Raw genomic sequence first — 23,046 nt, 5'->3', positions numbered from 1 at the left:
AGAAGAGTCACAGCATGTTGTTGACGGGTTGTTGTTCAGTCGGGGGAAGACATCTGAATCATTGCAGGGGGAATGGCTTTCACAACTTTAATGAATTTACTCTGAGTACATGATATGCCATAATTATCTATGAATTTGTTATATGTTAACACATTTCCGTCATTGTCTAAAAGGTGTAAAACCGTCCAAATGCCATGATCCATCCAATCCTTATAAAAGATGGATTTTCTTTTATCGTATACATCTGTTGTTCCAAATCGAATTTGTATGTGGAGAAAAAATATGCTAATATCTTTTTCCAGTACTGGTGAACCTGTTTGTGAAAATTGGATAATTTAATTTGGAAATTTCAAAGTCGCACTTTAAAAGAAATTCAGGGCTTCTCGAAAATTATTTTGGGGAAATAAAACCAAAATACCGTTTGAATTATTGTTTCATTGTCGTTGCTAACATTTCATTACTAATGATTTCAGTAATAGTTTTGAAGAAAAACTTTTTTATTTCTTTCCAGAAGAATTTATAAAAGATTTCAGTCAAGCCACCCTGACCAGGAGCTTTGTCATTTTCAGTTTGTTTAAGGCTTGATCTCAGTCATGCAGTGATATATCAGAATCACAAATTTCTCTGAATACAGAATCGATTTTTGGAGTATAAGGTTCAATCTGATCAAAAAACTTAATGAATCAGTGATTAAATATTTTGAGGAGAATAAATTTGAGTAAAATTTATGTTTTTCTTCCGCTACAGTCTTATGATTTGTGCATTCCTCCCCATTTACGATTATTGTATTAATAGATTTCTTTTCTTGCCTCCGTTTCTCCAAATTGTAGAAATATGAAGCACTTTTTCACCTTCTTCTATCCATTTTGCACGAGCTCTAATGTAAGCTCCATGAGCCTTTTTCTTGTATAGATCATCTAATTGAGTAAAGACAACAGGGATTTCTTATCAGCCTCTGACATAAAATGTCTATTACAATAGTTATTTATATCGTAAAGTAATTTACTTTCAAATTCCTTCTGTTGTCTACTTTTCATTTTACTAAACGTAATTGAAAATTCTCTAACTTTAAATTAAAAAATTCCCATCTATGTATGTAATTGCCAATTGTTACGTTGTTGTAAATGTTATGGAGGAGCTCTTTAACTATCTTAACATACCCGTCATCAATTAATAGACCTGCATTAAATTTCCAGTAATCTTTTTTAAACTGCGTTTTATTTTCAGGGTTAAGTTTAAAAGTAATAATACTGTGATCTGTCAACGGGGCTGCTGAGATGGAAACATGTGAAACATCTATATAGTAAAGTCGACCCAACCACAGTATGGAACGCCAGGAGTGCCATAATGAATTAATTAAATGCACCATTAAATAATAAATTAAATGTGACAATAATAAATTTTAATTTGAAATAATTAATTAAATAAATAATTTTTGACACATTTAATTAATTATTTATTTATTTCACGTTTTAATTAATTATTGCCACATTTAAATAATTATTTAATGGTGTATTTAATTAATTCATTTTGGCACAGTTGACTCCTTCAGGTCTCACCATAAATTTATTTTATCTGTCAACCTCACCCATCAAACCCAGGGGGCGGGGTTAATGCTGATCGAGTCAGAACCATTGCTTTGGCCTGGTGGCCATTGTTTTTAGAAGGCGTTACTGCACACCAACAACTGCCATGTGGAAACTAACAGAACTGAACTTTGAAAAACCCTGTTTGTTTCTCACCAAATACCGTTTTAATATTTTTTAGCCGAGAATGTAGCGGTTTAATCTTCAGATGTCTGTGAGCTGAGAAGGACGTGAAGCGAGCAGTTTATCCCAGAGCTGAAGCTGCTCTGTGTGCAGAGATGAGCTCAGATTCCTGCTGTGATTAATCAACAGTCACAGAAATGTAGACTTGTAGTTATTACTGCAGTATGGTCACAGCAGATACTGATAAACATATTTAACCTCTACAGTCAGGAAAGGAGGAGATGAGGCCTCAACAATGTTGGGTTGTAGCTGTGGTTCAGGTTAGAGTGAGTGTCCATGGAATAAATGTAAGTCAGTGAACTGGAAACATGACTGTGTTCAAACTTTGTTTTCCTTTTTATAATGAGTCTAATCAAAGGTGGACAGAAGTATCTCCACTGTGACTTTTCTGTGTCACCATCAGAGCTTCTGCACAGTGTTTCTGGGGCAGATAACATTGCAGCATTATGGAGACATTATGGAGACAAAAAGAAAAGCGTCTGGACTTCTTTAAGTTAAACTTAAAGAAATCCAGACGCTTTTCTTGGACTGTTCAGTGTTGAGTCTCATTCACACACTCCCTCAGACTCTTCACACACAGATTTGCTGACATAAACACACTCCTGTGTGCTCTTTTGGCTTCACACACACACTGAGGACCATCTACAGACTGTGAGCTCCGTCTTCTTTGTCTTTGGAGCCGAACTCTGACAAAGTTAGGAACAAAACTTTCTCCAGCGTGTGAACTTTCCTCCTAGACTCAGTCTGAGCAGTCAGACCACATATTTCTACAGCAGCACATGAAGGTGTGGCTCACACACACACAGGTGAAGGAAACAGCTGCAGTATTAAAAACTGCTTCACTGTCTACAAATATATGAACTGAATGTTTCTTTCAGGCTGTAAAAACCTTATTTATCCTCCATTACAGTCCTGCATTCAGAGCATTACTTCTGTTATATTAGTACATGTATTTTATTCTGATGAACACATGAAACTCTGAGCTGGATTGAATCCATTGAATCAGAGTCCAGGACTCAGACTAAACACACTGAATGTGTCCTGAGCTCGGCCGTTGTTCCACAGTAACTGCTGTCAGAGTCACTGTTACTGAGTTAGCTTAGCTAGCAGAGCAGCTAGCAGTTAGAGTATGAACTCTGTAAGCAGTCAGCTCGGTCCTGGACATGGTTACTGACATAAAGCTGCTCTCTGCAGCCATGTTTGACCTGCTGCTTTGTAGGACTACAGTAATGGAGGATTTGGAGGCTGAACTGGGCTCTGTGACACTTTTTGTAGTGAACTGATGAAAGCTGCGTCTCAGATGGATGTTAGTCCAACACATCAGACACGACCTCTGCAGCTCTCAGTTGATGTGCACATGAATGATTTGTGTTTCCTCTGCAGGTGAAGGTAGAAAGTGTGTGTGAGCTGATGTGAATTGAGCAGCATGGATCAGTGTGAGGACAGAGAGGAGGGAGTCCCTCCCTCTAAAAGCACTCTGTGTGGGGAACATGAGAGCCAGACCAAAGCTCAGAGGTGAGATGACCATCTCTAACTGTCCATGACTCTTCTCCATGTCACAGCTCAGCACTCACATCACTGCTCCATCATTATTCACACTCATACCTCTGTGTGTGTTGTTTTAAAGCCCAGAGCTGTGGGGCGTACCAGGCTCAGCTGGACATAACCCTGAAACTAATCCAGAACCTGGACCTGAACCCAGCTGTGTTTCCTTAAAGAGCAACGAGTCGAAGGGTGTTGGTGTAAAATTTAACAAAAGACTGTTATGTGACAAAGAGTAAGTACATTATTTTTATGAGATTGTTCATCATATCTTTAATTTAATATTTCCAGTTTTTCCTTCCTGTCTCATGAAGCTGTTACATTTATTGTTTTTCTTTTAGGATCAATAAGAGGCCAGAATCTCCTGGACCTGAACCCAGCTGTGTTTCTTTAAAGAGCAACAGGTCGAAGGATGTTGGTGTTCACTTTAAAGGCTGTTCTTCTGCTGCTGAGAGGTAATGTGTGTCTAGATGTTGTTCCTGACTCTGTATTTCTGAATAAATCCTCATGTTTAATATCAGCTCAGCTCTTTTTCACACACATTTCTATGTTGGTATGTGAAGCGGTGTGTGTTGGAGTGTTTCCACAAACACAGCAGTCAGAGTGGAAAGAGTGGATGTTGTAGGAGGTGTTTGTGTAGTGAAGAGGCTGAGTGTCTGTAGGACTCCAGCTGCTCCAGCAGGTGTCTCCTTTGTGCTTTGCTTCAAACACAGTGTAGGGAGGAGCTTCCACTCAGGTGTTTCAGGTGTTGCTGGATGGAGGAGGACAAATAGTTTTTCCCTTCAGTGACACTTCAGCAGCTCAATGTTCTGGGAGATGTTTGTCTTTATGAAGGTTTATGGATTCTTGTTCTTACTTTGGTTAAACTGAGCAATACATTTTCCATCTAACATTTAAAGTAAATTTCCAGGTGAATAAAAGATCTGCAGCTGCAGCCTCTGTGATGTTTCACAGTCTGAAAGTAACAAATTCAACCAGAGTTCAAACAAAGGCTTAATATACGTGTGTGTTTGATATAATGCCAACAAGTACAAACAGGTGTTCTTACAGGTCTTAATCACAGAGCTCTGATAAGTCTGGTGACTTTCACACTCAGCAATTTTGCTGCCTTTTATTTTATATTGGCCTTTTTAAAGCCCTTCAAAGTCTCCCACATTCATACAGAGCTTTTAACACCAAACTCCTTTACAGTCCTTCTCCTCTCACACACGATCACACGACTGATTTGTCTGCAGCAGCTGTGTTACTGCTAGTATTTTATTATGTGTGTAATCTCCTCATATTGTTCCTGTGGTTTAGTTTGACTTCCTTCTGCAAACTCAGCTGCTCTGTTGCTGATACACGTCTCCATGAATATGATTGATCAGATGCTGCCATGTTTCATGTGAGCGCTCAGCTGAAACCCTGGGTTGACTTATCGAGTTAATAACAAGCTTCACGTGACTGTGAATGCTAAAGTGAATCAGATAAAGGAAAGAGACCCTGCTAATGTTGGACTCACTTCTTAGTGTAGATCCCAGGAGGAAGTTCAACATAGCCATTCTTTGTGCTAGCTCGACCAAACCTGAGAGCACAGTGCAGGATAATGATCATCATCTGTCTCTGTCAAGGACATTTAAAATCCACAAATAACAAACATAATTATATTTGATCATTAAAAATATGTTTTCACTTAAAAAAGCATGAGCACACTGGTGGATTACAGAAACATGAAAACTCGTTAACAGTAAAGTTAATTTAGGTGTAAACAAAGTGTCAAACATACTTAAGTAGAAGGACTGATGTTTGTGTTAAAATACCCTCTTAAAGCTGAAATACTGATTCAACTTCTTTCTCCAAAAGTTGATTCAGTTCATCTGGACGTAGCGTTTAGTGGGAGAAACATTTCGTCTCTCATCCAGGTGACTCCTTCAGTCTCAGCTGACTGCAGGATTCAATCTTATAAACAGGACATTTGCATAATGACTGAAACCAGCCCACTGAAGGAACAATGGGCTGTGAGGTCAGTTCCTTAATCTTAATTATGCAATTCTCATGACCATTGATCAACAACCACTGATCAATGGTCATGAGTACCATTCACAGAGAGTTGGGGAATGGCTGCAATCACAGCATGTAAGATGGTGACAGATGTACCCTTAGGCCCCTCCTCAATTCAGAGATGGTCTTTCCCTTTTCACGTAAATGGCCTCCTTGACTCCGCCTTCAAACCAGCGTTCCTCCCTGTCCGGGATGTTACATCCTCATCATTGAAAGAGTGTCCACTGGCCTGTAGGTGTAAATAGACTGCAGAGTCCTGGCCTGACGAGGTGGCTCTGCTGTGTTGTAGCCAGAGGTTGTTTGGTTTCCTCGATGTATAAATCCTGCCAATCGTCCTGCACTTAACAGCGTACACTATGTTACTCTGTTTGTGTCGGGGGACCCGATCCTTGGGGTGGACCAGTTTTTGGCGCAGCGTGTTTTGGGGTTTAAAAGCCACAGAGACCCAGTGTTTAGAAAAAATGCGACTCAGCTGCTCCGACACTCCTGACACATATGGGATAGCTACAGGTTTTCTCTTAGGCAGCGGTTGTCCTTCTCTCCTGGATCGACTGGAACTTTCTTTAGGAGCCTTTCCAGCTTTGACAAAAGTCCAGCTGGGACACATTTACGCTACGTCCAGATGAAGAGAATCAACTTTTGGAGATTTACTTTCCTGGATGATTGAGAATGCATCAAGACGTTCCTCCTAAAGTGTTATTCAGAAAAATGACAAAAAAAGTTTTAAAAATAAGGATTAAAATATTAAAAACTATGTTTTTGAGTTTCCTGATGTAGCACAAAAATATATGAACATTTCATTTCATTTCATTTCATTTCATTTCATTTTTATTTATTTCACACTTGGTACTACAAATCAAACAAAACAACCACATCTTCTGTCAACAAAACATAACTGTATATAGGACAGATATTTCACGGTTCTTTTAGGCAGCACCAAAAAACAAAAAGACTATTTTAAGCTGTCTGAGGTAGTGAGTCAACATGTCACACTGGGTCAAAGGTCAGGGAGTAAAAGTGTGTTTTAAAGGAGGTTTAAAAGCAGCGAGTGAAGGAGCCTGTCGAGGTAAATCGTTCCATAACTGATCAAATTCAGTTGGTGGACCTCTGTGTGAAATCAAGCATCTGGTTCGCAGAGAGGATAACCCTCACATGGGCTGTACAACATTATATAGGGAGACATTGTATTTTTATTTTATTTTTTATTCCTATTTATTCTATTTATCCCCTTTGTATATTTTATTTATATTTGTCTCTGTATTTATATATGTGTGTGTGTGTGTGTGTATATATATATATATATATATATATATATATATATATATATATATATATATATATATATATATATATATATATATATAAAAATAATAAAACAATTCTGTAACTGTAACTTCGGTCGTTGCTGTGCTTTTTGGAAGTCGAATTTCCCAGAGGAACCCACCCGAGGGATTAATAAAGTTCTATCTTATCTTATCTCTTATCTTATCTTAAAAACAGAGATTATCGTAGCCATCGCTCTCTCGCATGGACGTGGCAGTCTTGCTGTCTGCTGCGAATCCTCCCCGTACCTCCGTGACCTCGTCTGGTATCTGCTCCCTCCTCTGTAAGAGACAGTAAAGGAAAACACGTCTCTGCCTAGTCTTGAAAATCTAATCTTATCATCCATTGTTCTTCTAGGGCCTCTTCTTCTTGTGGCCTCAGCTAACTGCTAATATTTAAATGGCTAACATTAACATGTGTGCCAGCCAGGTTCACATTTATGATGAACTACGATTAATTAACTGATGTTGAACCTGGAGCTTTACTGACCTCTGAAATTCCTCCTAAAGTGTTATTCAGTGTTGTGACAGTCAGCTGCTTCAGCTGCTGCTGGGATGGGCTGTGGCAAAGAGAACAGAGAAAATCCAAATCAGAGTTTTTCTCTGAATTAAAAGCAAGGAAACAACAATATATTCTACATGGTGAAACTGATGGTTTCTGGTGTTTGGGTCTGTTTTTCTGTATTTATGCAGATAAAGTGTAAACTCAGATGAATTATACCATCAAATGTTAAAGGAAAATATCAGGATGAGTGTCTGTGAGCTGAGAAGGACGTGAAGCGAGCAGTTTATCCCAGAGCTGAAGCTGCTCTGTGTGCAGAGATGAGCTCAGATTCCTGCTGTGATTGATCAACAGTCACAGAAATGTAGACTTGTAGTTATTACTGCAGTATGGTCACAGCAGATACTGATAAACATGTATTATGAGGATGGATGATCAAGTTTCTCACTCTCTCCTTTAAATCTCAGTTTTTTCTTCTTCACAGTTTATCTGTTAATTTATTAATGAATAACACTGAAAGAGTTTCTGTTATATTTCCCCTTGAACATCAGCTTATTAGGGCGGCATTAGGAAATAGCCCCCCTCCAAAGAATGAATAAATGAATGATGATAATAATAAAATGATTCAAAAGCAGAGCTCAGAGTGGTAGAATGGTCAAACATGGATCCACGGGTGGTTCAACTGCATTTGGTGACGTGACCAAAGCAAATCTTTCAAATAATCCCACCATCAACGGGATGTTGTCTCCTTTACTACGGTTACTTTACTTGGTCACCGTGTGAATTTCTTTGAAATGAACCAAATTCTTTTATTTGTTGGTTGTTGCATATTTAACCTCTACAGTCAGGAAAGGAGGAGATGAGGCCTCAACAATGTTGGGTTGTAGCTGTGGTTCAGGTTAGAGTGAGTATCCATGGAATAAATGTAAGTCAGTGAACTGGAAACATGACTGTGTTCAAACTTTGTTTTCCTTTTTATAATGAGTCTAATCAAAGGTGGACAGAAGTATCTCCACTGTGACTTTTCTGTGTCACCATCAGAGCTTCTGCACAGTGTGGAGAAAGATCCAGAAGCAGAGCTGGACTGCAGACAGCCAGTCAGAGCAGCTGTGTACAAAGTAAGACTGAACATCTGTCTGCTGATGGACTCATTTCTGAAAACTGGACTTCTTGTGTTGTTCAGACATTGAAGAGTTTTCTTTCTCTTTAGTCTCATTGTTTTTCTTTCTTTCAGCAGATGTTGGTCTGCAGGAGGTTTTAGATGAACATAAGATCAGTCTGAGGAGGAGATGTGAACGTGTGACTGAAGGAAGTGATGAAACAGGAAGTAGAACCCTCCTCAACAGGATCTACACTGAGCTCTACATCACAGAGGGACAGAGTGAAGAGGTTCATACCCAACATGAGGTGAGGCAGCTGGAGACAGCTTCCAAGATGGACGCCCTCCATGACGCTCCAATCAGGTGCCAGGACATCTTTAAAGCCTTACCTGACCAACAGAGACCCATCAGAGTGGTTCTGACCAACGGCGTGGCTGGTGTTGGAAAAACCTTCTCAGTGCAGAAGTTCACTCTGGACTGGGCAGAGGGCTTGGAGAACCAACATGTCAGTGTGGTGGTTCTGCTTTCATTCAGGGAGCTGAACCTGATCAGAGATGAGCAGTACAGTCTTCTGGAGCTGCTCCATGTTTTCCATCCAACATTACAGAAGATCACAGCAGAGAAGCTGGCTGTCTCTCAGCTTTTGTTCATCTTTGACGGCCTGGATGAAAGCAGACTTTCATTGGATTTCACCAACAGGAAGCTGCTGTCTGATGTCACACAGAAGTCATCAGTCAGCCAGCTGCTGACAAACCTCATCCAGGGGAATCTGCTTCCCTTCGCTCTCGTCTGGATAACTTCCCGACCCGCAGCAGCCAATCAGATCCCTCCTACATGTGTTGACAGGCTAACAGAAGTACGAGGCTTCACTGATGCCCAGAAGGAGGAGTACTTCAGGAGGAGATTCAGTGATGAAGAGCTGTCCAGCAGAATCATCTCCCACATGAAGACATCCAGGAGCCTCCACATCATGTGTAGTATCCCAGTCTTCTGCTGGATCACTGCTACAGTTCTGGAGCACATGTTGACTACAGAGCAGAGAGGAGAGCTGCCCAAGACCCTGACTGACATGTACTCACACTTCCTGCTGGTTCAGACAAAGAGGAAGAAGAACAAGTACCATGAGGGACGTGAGACGAGTCCACAGGAGCTGACGGAGGCTGACAGGGAAGTTCTTCTGAAGCTGGGGAGGCTGGCGTTTGAACATCTGGAGAAAGGAAACATCATGTTCTACCAAGAAGACCTGGAGCAGTGTGGTCTGGATGTGACAGAGGCCTCGGTGTACTCAGGAGTTTGTACAGAGATCTTCAAAAGAGAGTGTGTGATCTTCCAGAAACCAGTCTACTGCTTTGTTCATCTGAGCATTCAGGAGTTTCTGGCTGCAGTCTACATGTTCCACTGTCACACCAACAGGAAGACAAAGGTGCTGAGGAACTTCCTTAAACCAAAATCTTTGACCAAGTTGATTTCCAGTGTTTTTGATAACAAAGATCTCCAATCACTTGATGTATTTCTGAGGAGAGCCATGGAGAAATCCCTCCAGAGTAAAAATGGCCACCTGGACCTGTTTGTTCGCTTCCTTCATGGCCTCTGTCTGGAGTCCAACCAGAGACTCTTAGTAGGTCTGCTGGGTCAGACAGAGATCAGTCCAGGAACCATCCAGAGAGTCATCAACAACCTGAAGGAGATGAACAGTGATGAAATCTCTCCTGACAGAAGCATCAACATCTTCCACTGTCTGATGGAGATGAACGACCTTTCATTATTTCAGGAGATCCAAGAGTTCCTGAAGTCAGAGAACAGATCAGAGAAGAAACTCTCTGAGATCCAGTGCTCAGCTCTGGCCTTCATGCTGCAGATGTCAGAGGAGGTTCTGGATGAGTTGGACCTGCAGAAGTACAAAACATCAGAACGGGGACGACAGAGACTGATTCCAGCTGTGAGGAACTGCAGAAAGGCTGGGTGAGTCCAGATGTGATCATTAACATCATTGATCAGTGTAGGTTAGTAGTTTAATGTTGAAAATAAAATCAGATTGTAACCACAAAGTGTTTGTGTCCGTACGCTGCAACCTTCCACACCATTCCTTTATTGTACAGACTCAGCAGCAGCTCCATGGATCCCAAATCCAAGAGTGGAGAACAGATTTGAAGTGTGTCACATCCATGCAGTCACAGCTGTGTCCACCATGTTTCCACTGATATTAATCCTGTTCAATGACACGTTTCATATCAGTGAATATGTTCTTTAGGACGTCCACTGACATGTTTAAGTGTCCTGCTGGAAATCACTCAAATCATCCATGAAATCCATGAAAAATCCTTTTAGTGTTTCTAACTTCACCCTCTGTCCTCTCTCTCTCTCCATCCTAGTAAGTAAGTAAGTAAGTAAGTAAAATTTATTTATATAGCACATTTCACAGATAAAAATCACAAAGTGCTTTACAGTAAGATCAGACATACAAGTTAAAATTAATTAAATTAATTAAAAGCCCGTTTGTATAAAAATGTCTTCAGCTGCTTTTTAAAGGAGTCAGTAGAGTCTAGACACAGTAGTAAAGACAACGGCAGAGAGTTCCACAGCCTAGGTGCCAGTGCCTGAAAAGCCCGATCCCCACGTGTTTTAAACCTAGTACGTGGGACCACCAGTAGCCTCTGACCTGAAGACCTAAGTGCTCGGGATGAAGCATGAGGTTTCAACAGGTCAGAGATATACTGGGGAGCTTCACCATGCAGAGCTCTAAAAGTTACAACTAAAATTTTAAAATGAACCCTAAAATTTACAGGCAACCAATGAAGAGAAGCCAAAACTGGAGTAATGTGTGACCTCTTGTTTGTACCAGTTAAAAGTCTTGCCGCTGCATTCTGTACAGACTGAAGGCGATCCAGAGCTGATTTGTTAAGACACGTAAAAAGACCGTTACAATAATCCAAACGAGAAGAGATAAAAGCATGAATAATCATCTCAAGTTCTGCCTTTGACACCAGTAGCCTGAGTTTAGAAATGTTTCTTAGATGATAAAAACAGTTCCGGACAAGTTGTTTAGAGTGTTTCTCAAGAGACATCGAACTGTCAAGTATAACACCTAAGTTTCTGAGACTCGACTGAAATGAAGGGTCTAAAAAACTGATATGCTGCCTAATTTCTGAGAGCATGTGATCAGGTGCAATAATCAAAGTTTCTGTTTTATCTGCATTTAACTGAAGGAAATTGTCATTTAACCATTGTTTGATTTCTGACAGACAATTATTTAAACAAGACAATTTATACAACTCAGAAGCTTTGAAAGAACAGTACAACTGAATGTCATCAGCATAGAGATGATAAGAAATGTTATTGTAACATCTGATAATGTGGCCTAGAGGGAGGATATACAGCAAAAAGAGAATAGGACCTAAAACAGATCCTTGAGGTACCCCAGAAGACAGAACTGATGTTTCCGACAGCACATGATTTATACAGACAGTAAAGGATCTCTCAGATAGATATGACATAAACCATTTTAAAACAACGCCAGTAATCCCAAACAAGTCCTTCAGCCTATTTATCATGATGCTGTGATCAACAGTATCAAAAGCAGAGCTGAGATCCAACATAACCAGAACAGTGTACTCTCCAGAGTCTGCTGCCATCAGAATGTCACTAGACACTTTAAGCAAAGCGGTTTCAGTGGAGTGCAATTTGCGGAAACCAGACTGGAAAATGTCCAGAACATTGTTCTCCTCACTGCTTCTTTCACTGATAATCACACAAACATCGTATTCAGCTACAAAATAACACAATAATATCATCTGATGATCATTATTATAAGAGCAGGATCCATATTTGATATCAGAGTAACACACTGCTTGGTTATGTGCAGTCATCATCAGTGACTGTGGGTCAAACAGAAGCTCTCTGATTGGTTGCTGACCTTGGTCACCTGTCCACTCTCACCTGTTTGTGTTTGCTCTCTCTTTGCTGTCTCCATCCTCTCTCTCCTTTCTCTCCCTCTCTGTCTTTGTACGTCACTCAGGTCCAATGGAAACAGTGACATTTACAAACCAATCAAAGACAAACTGATCCATGTCAGGTTATAACAATATTCAAAGTGAATACAGGCTGCTGCTGGACACAGACAGGTAACATCATTTTGACTTGCTGTCACCTGGATCTGGACTCATAAACACTGAAGCCCTGAACAGGAATACAAATCATTTTCTGCCAACTAGCGACACAGCAGCAGATAATGGCTCAGAAAGCTAAAATGAGCCAATCATTTCTGTGTTTAGTTCCCCTGAAATCAGATCTGATATCAGCAGCTCTGAGTTCATTCATCATTATTGTCCAGTGATGAGATTTCTGCTCCGTTTGGTAACAGTCAGCAGGTTTTTCCTGCGTGTGGACGTGAACAGTCGTACCTGACAGCAGGTAGCAAACAGAGATCATCTTTCCAGCTGGAACTCTTCACTGAGCTGAACTCATTCAAAATGTTCTGGAGTCAAAACAGGAAACAGTCCAAATGTGTGTCTTCACTCTGACTCTGGATCAGATCTCAGTGACAGACTGTGGACATTATGGAAGCCTAAATGTGACACCATCTTCCTCCTTCATCTGCAGATTAAAGCCAAACAAAGATTCTCATTAAAAGTCTGCAGGTCTGAGAGAGACTCAATCGTTGTGTCATGTCAAACACAGTAAGAGGAGCTGAAGCACAGATGTGAAGAGCAGATTCATCAGATTATGACCTCACTCTGTTTTGTCTTCATATACATTCAGTCTGTGTTTATAATGCAGATTTTCTGCTTTTATAATAACACATTTTATATTTTCTATCATCACAGACTGACTCAGTGTCGACTCTCAGAGTCTCACTGTGAAGTTGTGGCCTCAGCTCTGAAGTCCAACCCCTCCCATCTGACACAGCTGGACATCAGTTGGAATGATGGCCTCCAGGATTCAGGTGTGAAGCTTCTGTGTGCTGGACTGGAGAGTCCAAACTGTCGACTGGAGACTCTGAGGTGAGTTCACTGACTGCAGCTGTTGTTGTTTTTCTATATTTCATGTCTTTGATGTTTGAAACTTTCTTTAGTTCCTAAATGTTCAGGATGTGTCTGAAGACAAATGTGAAGAAGTTTGAGTGCTTTCAGAAATGTTGTCTTTCCAAACGACTGAACAACAGTTTTTCCTTTTGGCTCCAAACAGAAGTGACAGACTTGAGCAGGGTTCATTTAAAGGCTGACAGAAGTGGAGTGGTGACGGGGAGATGTTTGACAGGACAGTGTTTCAGCCTCCACAGGTTCATGTTGTGCTCCATCAGTCAGTGAAGATGAAGTCAGTGCTGATGAGGCTGTAGAGTGTGTGAGGGATGTGAATGAGGATGATGAAGATCTGATGATAGCAGATAAAAACAGGCTGCAGAGACTTTGAGCCATACAGGGCACACAGTGTGTGTACAGAACAGCTGAAATCATTATGGAGGCCTCACTGGGATATGGAAGCATCACAGTACAGCTTCAGTGAAGCATTAAAGTCTCTGATATGAGATGAGAAATGAAGCAGCCAGAGCTTTTTCATGAGTGGAAACCCACTGTGACTGTGAGCTGCTGCTACAGCCTCCAGATTAGCCAGCAGCTCATCCTGCTCACCATTTTCTCACCAACTTTAATAGAAGTGTGATGTTTTCAGCTGGAGTGATGGTCAGGGTGGCCTCCCTCTCCTCTTCTTCTCCTCTTCCTCTTTCCTTTGTAAAGCCACTTCTGCTGCTTTCATTCATTTGGAAGTCCTGTAGCTGAGTTTGGGAGAGACTAACAGCCTCGGCAGCAGAGGGGAGAAAGGCTGTAACTGTTGGGTCTGTGTTTCCACAAGCCCCGCTAATTCTAGAGACTTATTCATCATGAAGAAAACAAGACAGTCGATCGATCCATTACTTGCGCAAGGGAGGCCTCGTCTGTGTCCAGCACGACAATGACCCCAATGGTGGCCTCCTCTCGCTGCCTTTTATTGACAATCTTCAAACAATAGTTTACAAAGCACCTCCCCTTGCAACCCCCCTTTGGTTACATAGACAAGGCACTGTATGTAAGTGTGTGTGTGTGTGTGTGTGTGTGTGTGTGTGTGTGTGTGTGTGTGTGTGTGTGTGTGTGTGTGTGTGTTACCTCCTGCTGACCAAAGGGTCATAAACCCAGGAAGTTTACATCAAAAGAAACAGATCTTTCAGATAGGATGTATCTACAATAAAACCTCCCCCAGCACAGAGTGGCTGGAAAGGTGGTCAGGATCAAAGGGATGGCTTTGATCCTACTGCTTAAACTAAGACTGTACAAATTTAAGAAACACAATGGCAACATTCAACAATTAGACTTAACATTTCCCTCCTTTTTGTCATTGTTCTTAAATTTCAACTTATGCACCCTTTGTTTGGACAGTGTCAGTATAGATTTCATTCATACACAGTAAACTACATCCTATACATAAGCAAATCAGTATCAACAGTCCAAAAGCAGGAATTAATTTTTTCAAAAGAAGATGCCACCAAGGACCAGACGGTAACCAAGCTATCCAGCCTTGTGGCGGATCTACTCCTGTCGTGCAATTCATTATGTATTTCTTCAAGTAAACAACTGAATGTCAAAGGTCAAACAAGAAGAATCATCATTCTCAAAAATCATATGTCACTACAATCCAACTGTATACAGACATAGGTATTTAAACGCATCAGTTGACTTTATTGTTTGTCCATATGGCTCTCAGCTAACTTCAAAGCTGCAGCCTGGTCAACACCCTTCTTTATGACTCCTATCAACCCCCCAAATCTTTTCACTGTAGGCATCCTGTGGGGGTTAGAGTCAACTGGTGAATTATCTGCATTTACAACTCTTCTCCTGTCCTGTTGTCACCACAGAAAAAGCTTTGTAAAGGAAATTGGATCAAGCTGTTTTGAACTTCTTGGCTCGAAACCTCAAGTGTTCATGATGTAATGTAGACAAAAGGCTTCTCTGTTTACATCCTTCTTGCAGAAGACAAAAAGAATAGGTGATGTTGCCATGTTCCATGGTTGATCTCCAACTTGGGCTAATCCATTGTCCTTCATACACATAGGCAATTGGCCTGTTTCCAGTTCGTTTAGCTGTTCAATGTCCTGCAACAAGTCATATTCTTTGAGTCAGACGAGCAGGTCTGTCTCACCAGAGCAGTTCACCTTCCCAGCTACTGGTGAATCAACCTTCCATTCAGGTTCAGAGCAGTTGAAAAGTTGGCAGTGTTCCCGGATGTGTTGCTAAAGCAACCAGACAAACTGCCTCGCTCTCAGTGATGCTATAGGGCCACAGTCCAGAAGAATGTGTAGCCAGTGGCATCACAAGCATAACCATTGGTCTCATTCTTCATGTGAGCGGTTGTGTTCTTAAACTGCCACCAGTAGTTGTTGAAAACCCATGCTGGTACTGGGTGTGGTTTGCTCTGTTCCAGTGCGCTCCCTGTCATCCCACTCAGGGTCCACAGGCACAAGAAGATGCACAGCACATTCCCAGCCATTCTGATGAGTACCTGTGGCTCAGTTGGTTTCTTCACCGGATTGAGACGAGGGGCCCTGGAGGCCCTGGAGGCTTTCCCCCCCCTTTGTTCCCGGTCTTCCTGCCACTTACTCCGAGCTGGCCTGGATGTGTGTCACCTTCTTGCAGTGCGCTTGATATATCCAAGTGTTCCTTCCAGCAATCTTCACTGCTGTTGTCGTCGTCAGCAGCATCCGATATGGACCTTCCCACCATGGACTGGACCAGCACTTCCTCTCCATGGCCTTATCAACATCCAATCTCCAGACTTCAGACTCTGCTCCTGCGGAGAAACAGAATCATCTGGCAGATCATTTGTTCTCATGACTACTTTACTTTTAAACATTTTCAAGCATCTAATCTGCTAATACGCTCTCTCTTCTGCTTTTCTATCATCACTACAGAAGACTGGAACTCTAAATGCTCTAACATGTGTAATCTCAAAGAGTCAGACCATTCTCTGTTGGAGTAATCCTCATGTACTTATTCTATACAGTCTAACCATGTCCTGCCTGTCTTCCTAAATCTTAACTTTACTATTCCATTAGTTCTCTCTGCCTGCAAAAGTTTTTTTTTTTAAAAAGTATTTAATAATCCTAGAATGAGTATAACGACTGCTCATTTCCCTCCTGTTTGAGACATGGCAAAGCCAATGGCTCAAAATAGCAGCAGTCTTATACAAATTATCAGGCAGTACTGGTTTATCACACAGATAAAAAATCATCCTGCAAGCTTGCTCCCTCTGTAAGTCACAACTGTTTTCCTGCTGTAGGTGAGTGGGCCTGCATGTCTGCTGATGCTGTACTGATAAAAGGTTAACACCATGTTTAACTACAGCTGCTTCTTTTGTGATCTTATCTGCAAAAACTTTCCCTAATGCAACTGGATCTTTCCCTCACATGTGTGCTGCACATTTACAAACGGCAATTCTACTGGTTAATAACACTGCCTCCAGCAGATTTTGCAAGAGTTTGGTGTGTTCTGCAGGTTTCCCTGTAGAGGTTGTCACACCTCGTCTCACTCACTGCACTACAAAGAAATGTACAGTAGCAAATGTATACTGCCTATCAGTGTATATTGTCTCTCTACAGCTTTACACACTTCCGTTAAAGCTAGCATCTCTGCTGCTCAAGCAAATATGAAACATGCTAGTTGTCCTACATAGATAACTCTCTCTCACTGTCTGCTACAGTAAAACGTGTTCTAGTCTGTCCCTCTGCTGTTGTAAAACTCAAACCATCAGCAAACCAAACCTTTCTCTCAACGAGTGGCACATCTATTAAGTCATCCCTCAGCTTACACTTCTTCTCCTCGCGCTCTCTACACTCATGAGAAGTGCCCTCCTCCGTTGGCAAAAAGGGTTGGACAGATTCAGAATTGTGCACCACTTTATGGTAATATGTGTGGTTGTGAGAGTAACATTAAAGACAAGTGTCTTGTAGGTGTCAGAAATGTAAGTTTAGTCTGCAGTAGTAGACATCTACCTCGTGTGGAACTAACAATGTCAAAAGGTGAAATAAACTATTGAAACATTGTACAGCTTAAACTGCTGCACATACTGATCTCATGCATGGAGGTAAAGCACGAGCAACTAGAGCTAATCTTTTAGGATAGTAAGTTACTGGCTTCACTTGTGGAAAAAGTGCTGTTAGTTATTTTACAGTCACCTGGCATTTGTGCTGTTCACAGAACCACAAGTCCATCGCTGGACCTCCTCTGCGCTGTCACTTTCTGGAGCTTGGCACGCTCCCTCAGGTTCCATTTTCCAACGCTGCTGAAGATTTAACCCTAGAACACTATCGCTATAAATAGTAACACGATCACTAATGCCGGGTGATTTTTACCCGATATAATATAACCAATGAAAAGTAATCAAATATATCAAAATATGACAACACATGACAAATTAGAGTGGTCTTCTTTTACTTTCAACTGTGCCATGTCTAACAAAATGAAAAATAAAACTCCTAAAACAAAATAATGACTCTGGAAAGCTGGTCTTTGGTCCACCCATTCCTGGGACATTTGAGACTTCCCTGGTGATGGCACAGGCTCCTCGACACGCAAACAGCTTAGTTGTCTTCCTTAACGTCAACGTCGAAACTCTTTCATCTTATTTAAGATTTGCTGTGCAAAGTCTCCTCGTGACGATCCTTTGGAAGACCAGTAACACAGCTCTCTGTGCTGAAGGTGATCTCCGATCCTCCTGAAAACTCTCTCCTGGCCTCAGCTTCCATCTTGTGGACGATCCTCTCAGTCACTCCTTCTCGTCATGGCACCTCACGATATCTACAAATTAAAAAATGACACTCCTCTCGCCACACGGCTTTCGCCATGTGTCAACTCCCCAATGAGACATGTACAAGAGTGTTGCACAGTCTCCCTAAAACAATCTCCAAGGTTTGTCCCTTGGAGCAGCTTCACTCCAAGCTGTAACCCTGTGTAAAAACATTAGTCAGCATTGAAATGTTCAGCTTGTTTAGCTCCCAGCTCCTGTATCCTAGAAGACAAAGTCTTAAAATTAAAACAACTTCACATTTGCAACCAACTATAGATCATAAGAGTAATAAAGTATTCAGCATCACAGAGACAAGTATCATTGCAGGTTTATTCTAAACTCATTAAACTCCTACTTTTCCCCATAATTTGTTCCAAATTATTTAACATCTCACCGTCATTCCACATTGTAATCAGTGACGTCCCTTAAGTTTGTTACTCACCATGAGCCCAACAGTGTGGTCAGATAATGGGCCCCGATGTAACTATTCTGTAACCACTGCACATCTGTTCAATTGTCACTCGTCTGTCTGTGCTGAATCCTTTACAAGCACTCTTAAAGAAAAACAACATTAGCCAAACACAAGGTTCATCCCGGTTGTCAGGTGTCGGCCATCCAGATTCCAGAGGAGCTGTGAAAAGTCATAAAGTTAACACTCGCTGTGGAAAAAGTAACAATGGTCTCATCACAGTATGTCTCACACTGCATTCATTTCTTCCCTGTAACATTCTCTCAAAAACACAGTGTAATTTCATCATCAACATATAGCCTGTAACTACAGTTCTCTTCATACAAAATCTCAGTAATCCTGTGGTAGAGAAACATCATTAAGTTGTGTCCTGCTGTAAACCACATGATCAAATCACATGATTAACCATCTGCTGTAAAGAGAAATGTAAATGTTAGCGCTGCGCAGGTGTGTACACACTTTCTCACAGTAATCTCTGTGAGCAACACAAGGTAGTGAATGACACACACATGGTAAATTCACAGACATAGAATTTAAACTAAAAAGGTTAAATTTTCAGAGTTCACATAGTCATGTGACCCAAGTTTCCTCCTGTGGTCTCCTTCTGCTCCTGCAACAGAGACACACACAGAGACACATCCACACCTTTGTCAGGTGGGGGTTGACTTCACACAATGGTGTTAAGTCATTCAGTCTTGTCAGCTTTTGTCAGTCAGTCAGTTTCCCATTTATTTTAAAACTCTTACTCATTCACTCAGTGATTCCTTCTTTTGCTAATTGTGGAAATTATCGTCGCATCCGTTTCCACGCTCAGCAAAACAACGTCATTTCAAAAAGAAAAATAATTTAGACTGGATTTTCTCGCTGAATCCTTTTGGACAGGAACTTGTCTCAAATAAGTGGATTTCTCCTGAGCCCATTTTAATTTTGGAGAAGCTCACTTTGCAACAGTTTTCTCGACGACACTTCGATTCTGATCGTGCTCAAACAGAGATCATCAAACAAAACTTTCAGTGCACCATGAAAGTAACAAAATAAAAGAAAGAAAATAAAGGAAATCAAAGGAAAGAAAGGCCTTGTTTAAGTCATGACACGTGTTCTTCATGCCAGGGGGATAAATCGTAACAACCCAATTGGCAGGCTCAACTTAGTAACAAAAGACAAATCAAACAGCCAGTTTAATCTCAAACATTCATCCAATCAGCCATACACACAACATACAGCATAACCCTGTTGTCTTAGCACATAATAAGTTTTAGTTCTCATGTAACTAAATGTGTGCCATGGTAAAACTTCTTCACACACCAGAAACTCACAATCAGCTCACTCAGCTCACTCATTTAAGACCTCTCATCTATGATGCAACCATCTGTCCTCCTATAATATTCAGTCCACTAGTCTATGTATCACTTTCATCTTACTAGTGACTTGGACAAGATGACAAACAGAATCTCATGCTTAAGATGCTGTCTGGTCTTCATGAGTATCATTTATGTGTAAATGCATGTAGGGTTAGTATAGTTAATGCATTTTCAGTATGTTTTTGTGTTCTTCTCTCATCACACTTTCATTATTCTCATCACTGCTTAAAACAACACACATCTCTCTCTGTTTTTTTTTCTTTAACTGTACTTTTCTCCAAAACAGAAAATAGCATTACAGCTGTTTCAGACTTAGAAACACCAAACACTCTTCGTGCTATCATTCATCCACACAACTATTTTATTTCTTTTTGTCCACTGGGCAGGTGACCTGCAGAATCACGTCTGCCCCAGCTGGATACCTTTCACACACACCATGACGTCAGACACACTCACGGACTGGATCAGGAGAAAAACTTTCTTCATCTTCACACTCTGTTTACAGAAACACCATATGTTTTTTTTGTTTGTTTGTTTGTTTTGTGTCAGGGATGGATATGTAGTTGTAACGTTTGTGTTCACTAACTTTACTTTCTGTTTCCTACCCTGCCCAGTCTGTCTTGGACTCAATGCTTCTCCCAATGTCTCTCCATACTCAGCCTCTGCTCTCTCACGCTCTTCTCTGGCTCTACTTTCTGCTAACATTCTTGCTTCTCTCCTCTTCTGAACCTGCTCCAGCCACAACTTAGCAATTGCTAACTGCAATTCCTTCCTCTGCTTCGCTTTACCTGTTTTACCAGCTACACTTACAGCTATTCTTTCTACCAGCATTTTACACTGAACTTCCACTAATGTCCCTTCAAATCCACATTTCTTACGCCAACAACCTACATACTGCGTACTGCCTGGTAAAAATTTCTCCATAAATTTTAAATCTCCTTCTAAGGCAGACTTACACATTTTATTCTCCATTAACAATCAGCCACACTCACGCAGACCACGTCTGGCCCGCACACACACACAACATAGGCCTATCGCTTGCGTCTGCACGCACAGCTAGCGCTCTCTGTTGAAAACTCTCAAACGCCCCATATGGCGGAGAATTCAACCTTCGGACACTCTCTAACGCCCCAAATGGCGGAGATTCCGGACTCCTTCACGGCGGAGACGCCGAACCTAGGTTATCTCCACGCCCCAAATGGCGGAGAACTCTCTACGCCCCAAATGGCGGAGAAGCCTGCGTCTCTCTCACGCGGCTAGCGCGCTCCCGGACTCACGTTTAACGCACAGCCCGTAGCCGCTCTCCAAGGCCTTCTGTACTCACTGTTTGTTTACGTTCATGGGAAGAGCCTCTGGATCCCGTCAATCGTCATCCATCCCGAGGGGAGGTCAGGAGCAAACTTCCCGGCCTGGTGGCAAGCCAAAAACACCAGGGCTTTACGTCAATCATCCCAGACGTTGCGGTGGCGTCCTCTCCCTCTCCTCGGTGGATGCAATGTGTTAGGCTCCGAAGGACCAAATAAATGTTGGGTCTGTGTTTCCACAAACCCCGCTAATTCTAGAGACTTATTCATCATGAAGAAAACAAGACAGTCGATCGATCCATTACTTGCGCAAGGGAGGCCTCGTCTGTGTCCAGCACGACAATGACCCCAATGGTGGCCTCCTCTCGCTGCCTTTTATTGACAATCTTCAAACAATAGTTTACAAAGCACCTCCCCTTGCAACCCCCCTTTGGTTACATAGACAAGGCACTGTATGTAAGTGTGTGTGTGTGTGTGTGTGTGTGTGTGTGTGTGTGTGTGTGTGTGTTACCTCCTGCTGACCAAAGGGTCATAAACCCAGGAAGCTTACATCAAAAGAAACAGATCTTTCAGATAGGATGTATCTACAATAAAACCTCCCCCAGCACAGAGTGGTTGGAGAGGTGGTCAGGATCAAAGGAATGGCTTTGATCCTACTGCTTGAACTAAGACTGTACAAATTTAAGAAACACAATGGCAACATTCAACAATTAGACTTAACAGTAACACCACCACTTTACTCTGTTCTACCTGTCACATCATTTTATCAGGAAACAAATATGCTCATGTTTTTACTATGTTTGTCTTGAAGATGTAAGAAGATCACATGGTGCTTTTTATTATTGTGTTGGTTTGTTTGCTGTCTCTTGGATGGAGCCCAGCTGTGCGTGGCCCCTGGGCCTGTGGTCAGAGTGTGTGCTGGATAATCCGGCCCAGGATGAGGCCAAACTGACATGGGATGAAATGTCTGTCACATAATTGAGCTTTGTGATAAATGTACGACTTTAATGTGAAACATTCAGAGTTTTTTCTCTTGTTGTGTTTGTTTGAAGCTGCTTCCTGTTGGCTTCAGCTGTTTGGAGTTTCCATTTTCTAAACTTCTACATTCTGAACCTTCTTCAGCTCTGAACAGATGATGAAACACTGAATGATTTCAAGCTCACACGTTGTCTAATAAACTTACATCTTTCATTCTTTATACAGATTGAGGGACTGTGGTTTGTCAGAGATCAGCTGTGATTATCTGGCAGCAGCACTGAAGTCCAACCCCTCCCATCTGAGACAGCTGGAGCTGAGCTACAACAACAAGCTGCAGGATTCAGGAGTGAAGCATCTGTGTGGTTTCCTGGAGAGTCCAGGATGTGGACTTGAAACTCTGAGGTCAGTCAGCATGTTTTAGTTGTGCTGAGATGAATATGATGTGAAAGTTGTGCTGACACTAAACTGCAGACATCAGGCTGATATTATACTGATCCACACTGAGGATCTTCATGGTAAAGTCTGTTTTCTTCTTCTCTGGTTTAGTCCATTGACTGCAGCAGAACAATGTTCACATTTCAAACAGTGAGACTCAACGTATGGCCCGCGGCCCACACGCGGCCTGCCCACCTTTCCTGATTCAGAGAGAGGGGACCCTGATTAACTGTGTAGTGTTCTTCCTCACAGTTCTAAGTATCAGACACAACAATGAATAATCCACAGCTGACTGTCTTTAGCAGGTCAAAGGTCACGGCACACAGCAGACAGTGGGAAATATTATAACTCTGATCATTTATCAGCACATATCCATATGTATAAAAACAAAGCTGACACTGTGAGACTTGATCA

At 41.6% G+C, this 23,046-nt stretch overlaps 1 protein-coding gene across 3 annotated transcripts in view; it reads left to right on the top strand.

Moving 5' to 3' along the window:
* Nucleotides 1-22,618, top strand: part of LOC146634638 (protein NLRC3-like) — a 272,849-nt gene extending 250,231 nt beyond the window's left edge. The window contains exons 16-17 of one of the 3 annotated variants that reach the window (XM_085377980.1): nt 13,099-13,275; nt 22,423-22,618. In XM_085377980.1, coding sequence (XP_085234106.1) covers nt 13,099-13,275; nt 22,423-22,618 — 373 coding nt within the window. Of the gene's footprint in view, nt 1-8,594; nt 10,238-12,290; nt 12,355-13,098; nt 13,280-22,422 lie in introns of those variants that run through there. The other 2 variants (XM_085377999.1, XM_085377989.1) reach the window with 2 other exon arrangements.
* Nucleotides 22,619-23,046: the final 428 nt, after the last annotated feature.

The sequence above is a fragment of the Diplotaxodon limnothrissa genome, linkage group LG3, assembly GCF_057381915.1.
Source record: "Diplotaxodon limnothrissa isolate DT_005_m linkage group LG3, D_limnothrissa_male_GT1.1, whole genome shotgun sequence".
Lineage (NCBI taxonomy): Eukaryota > Metazoa > Chordata > Actinopteri > Cichliformes > Cichlidae > Diplotaxodon > Diplotaxodon limnothrissa.
Note: the sequence above shows the minus strand (reverse complement) of the source record. Positions and strands in the feature narration are given on the sequence as shown.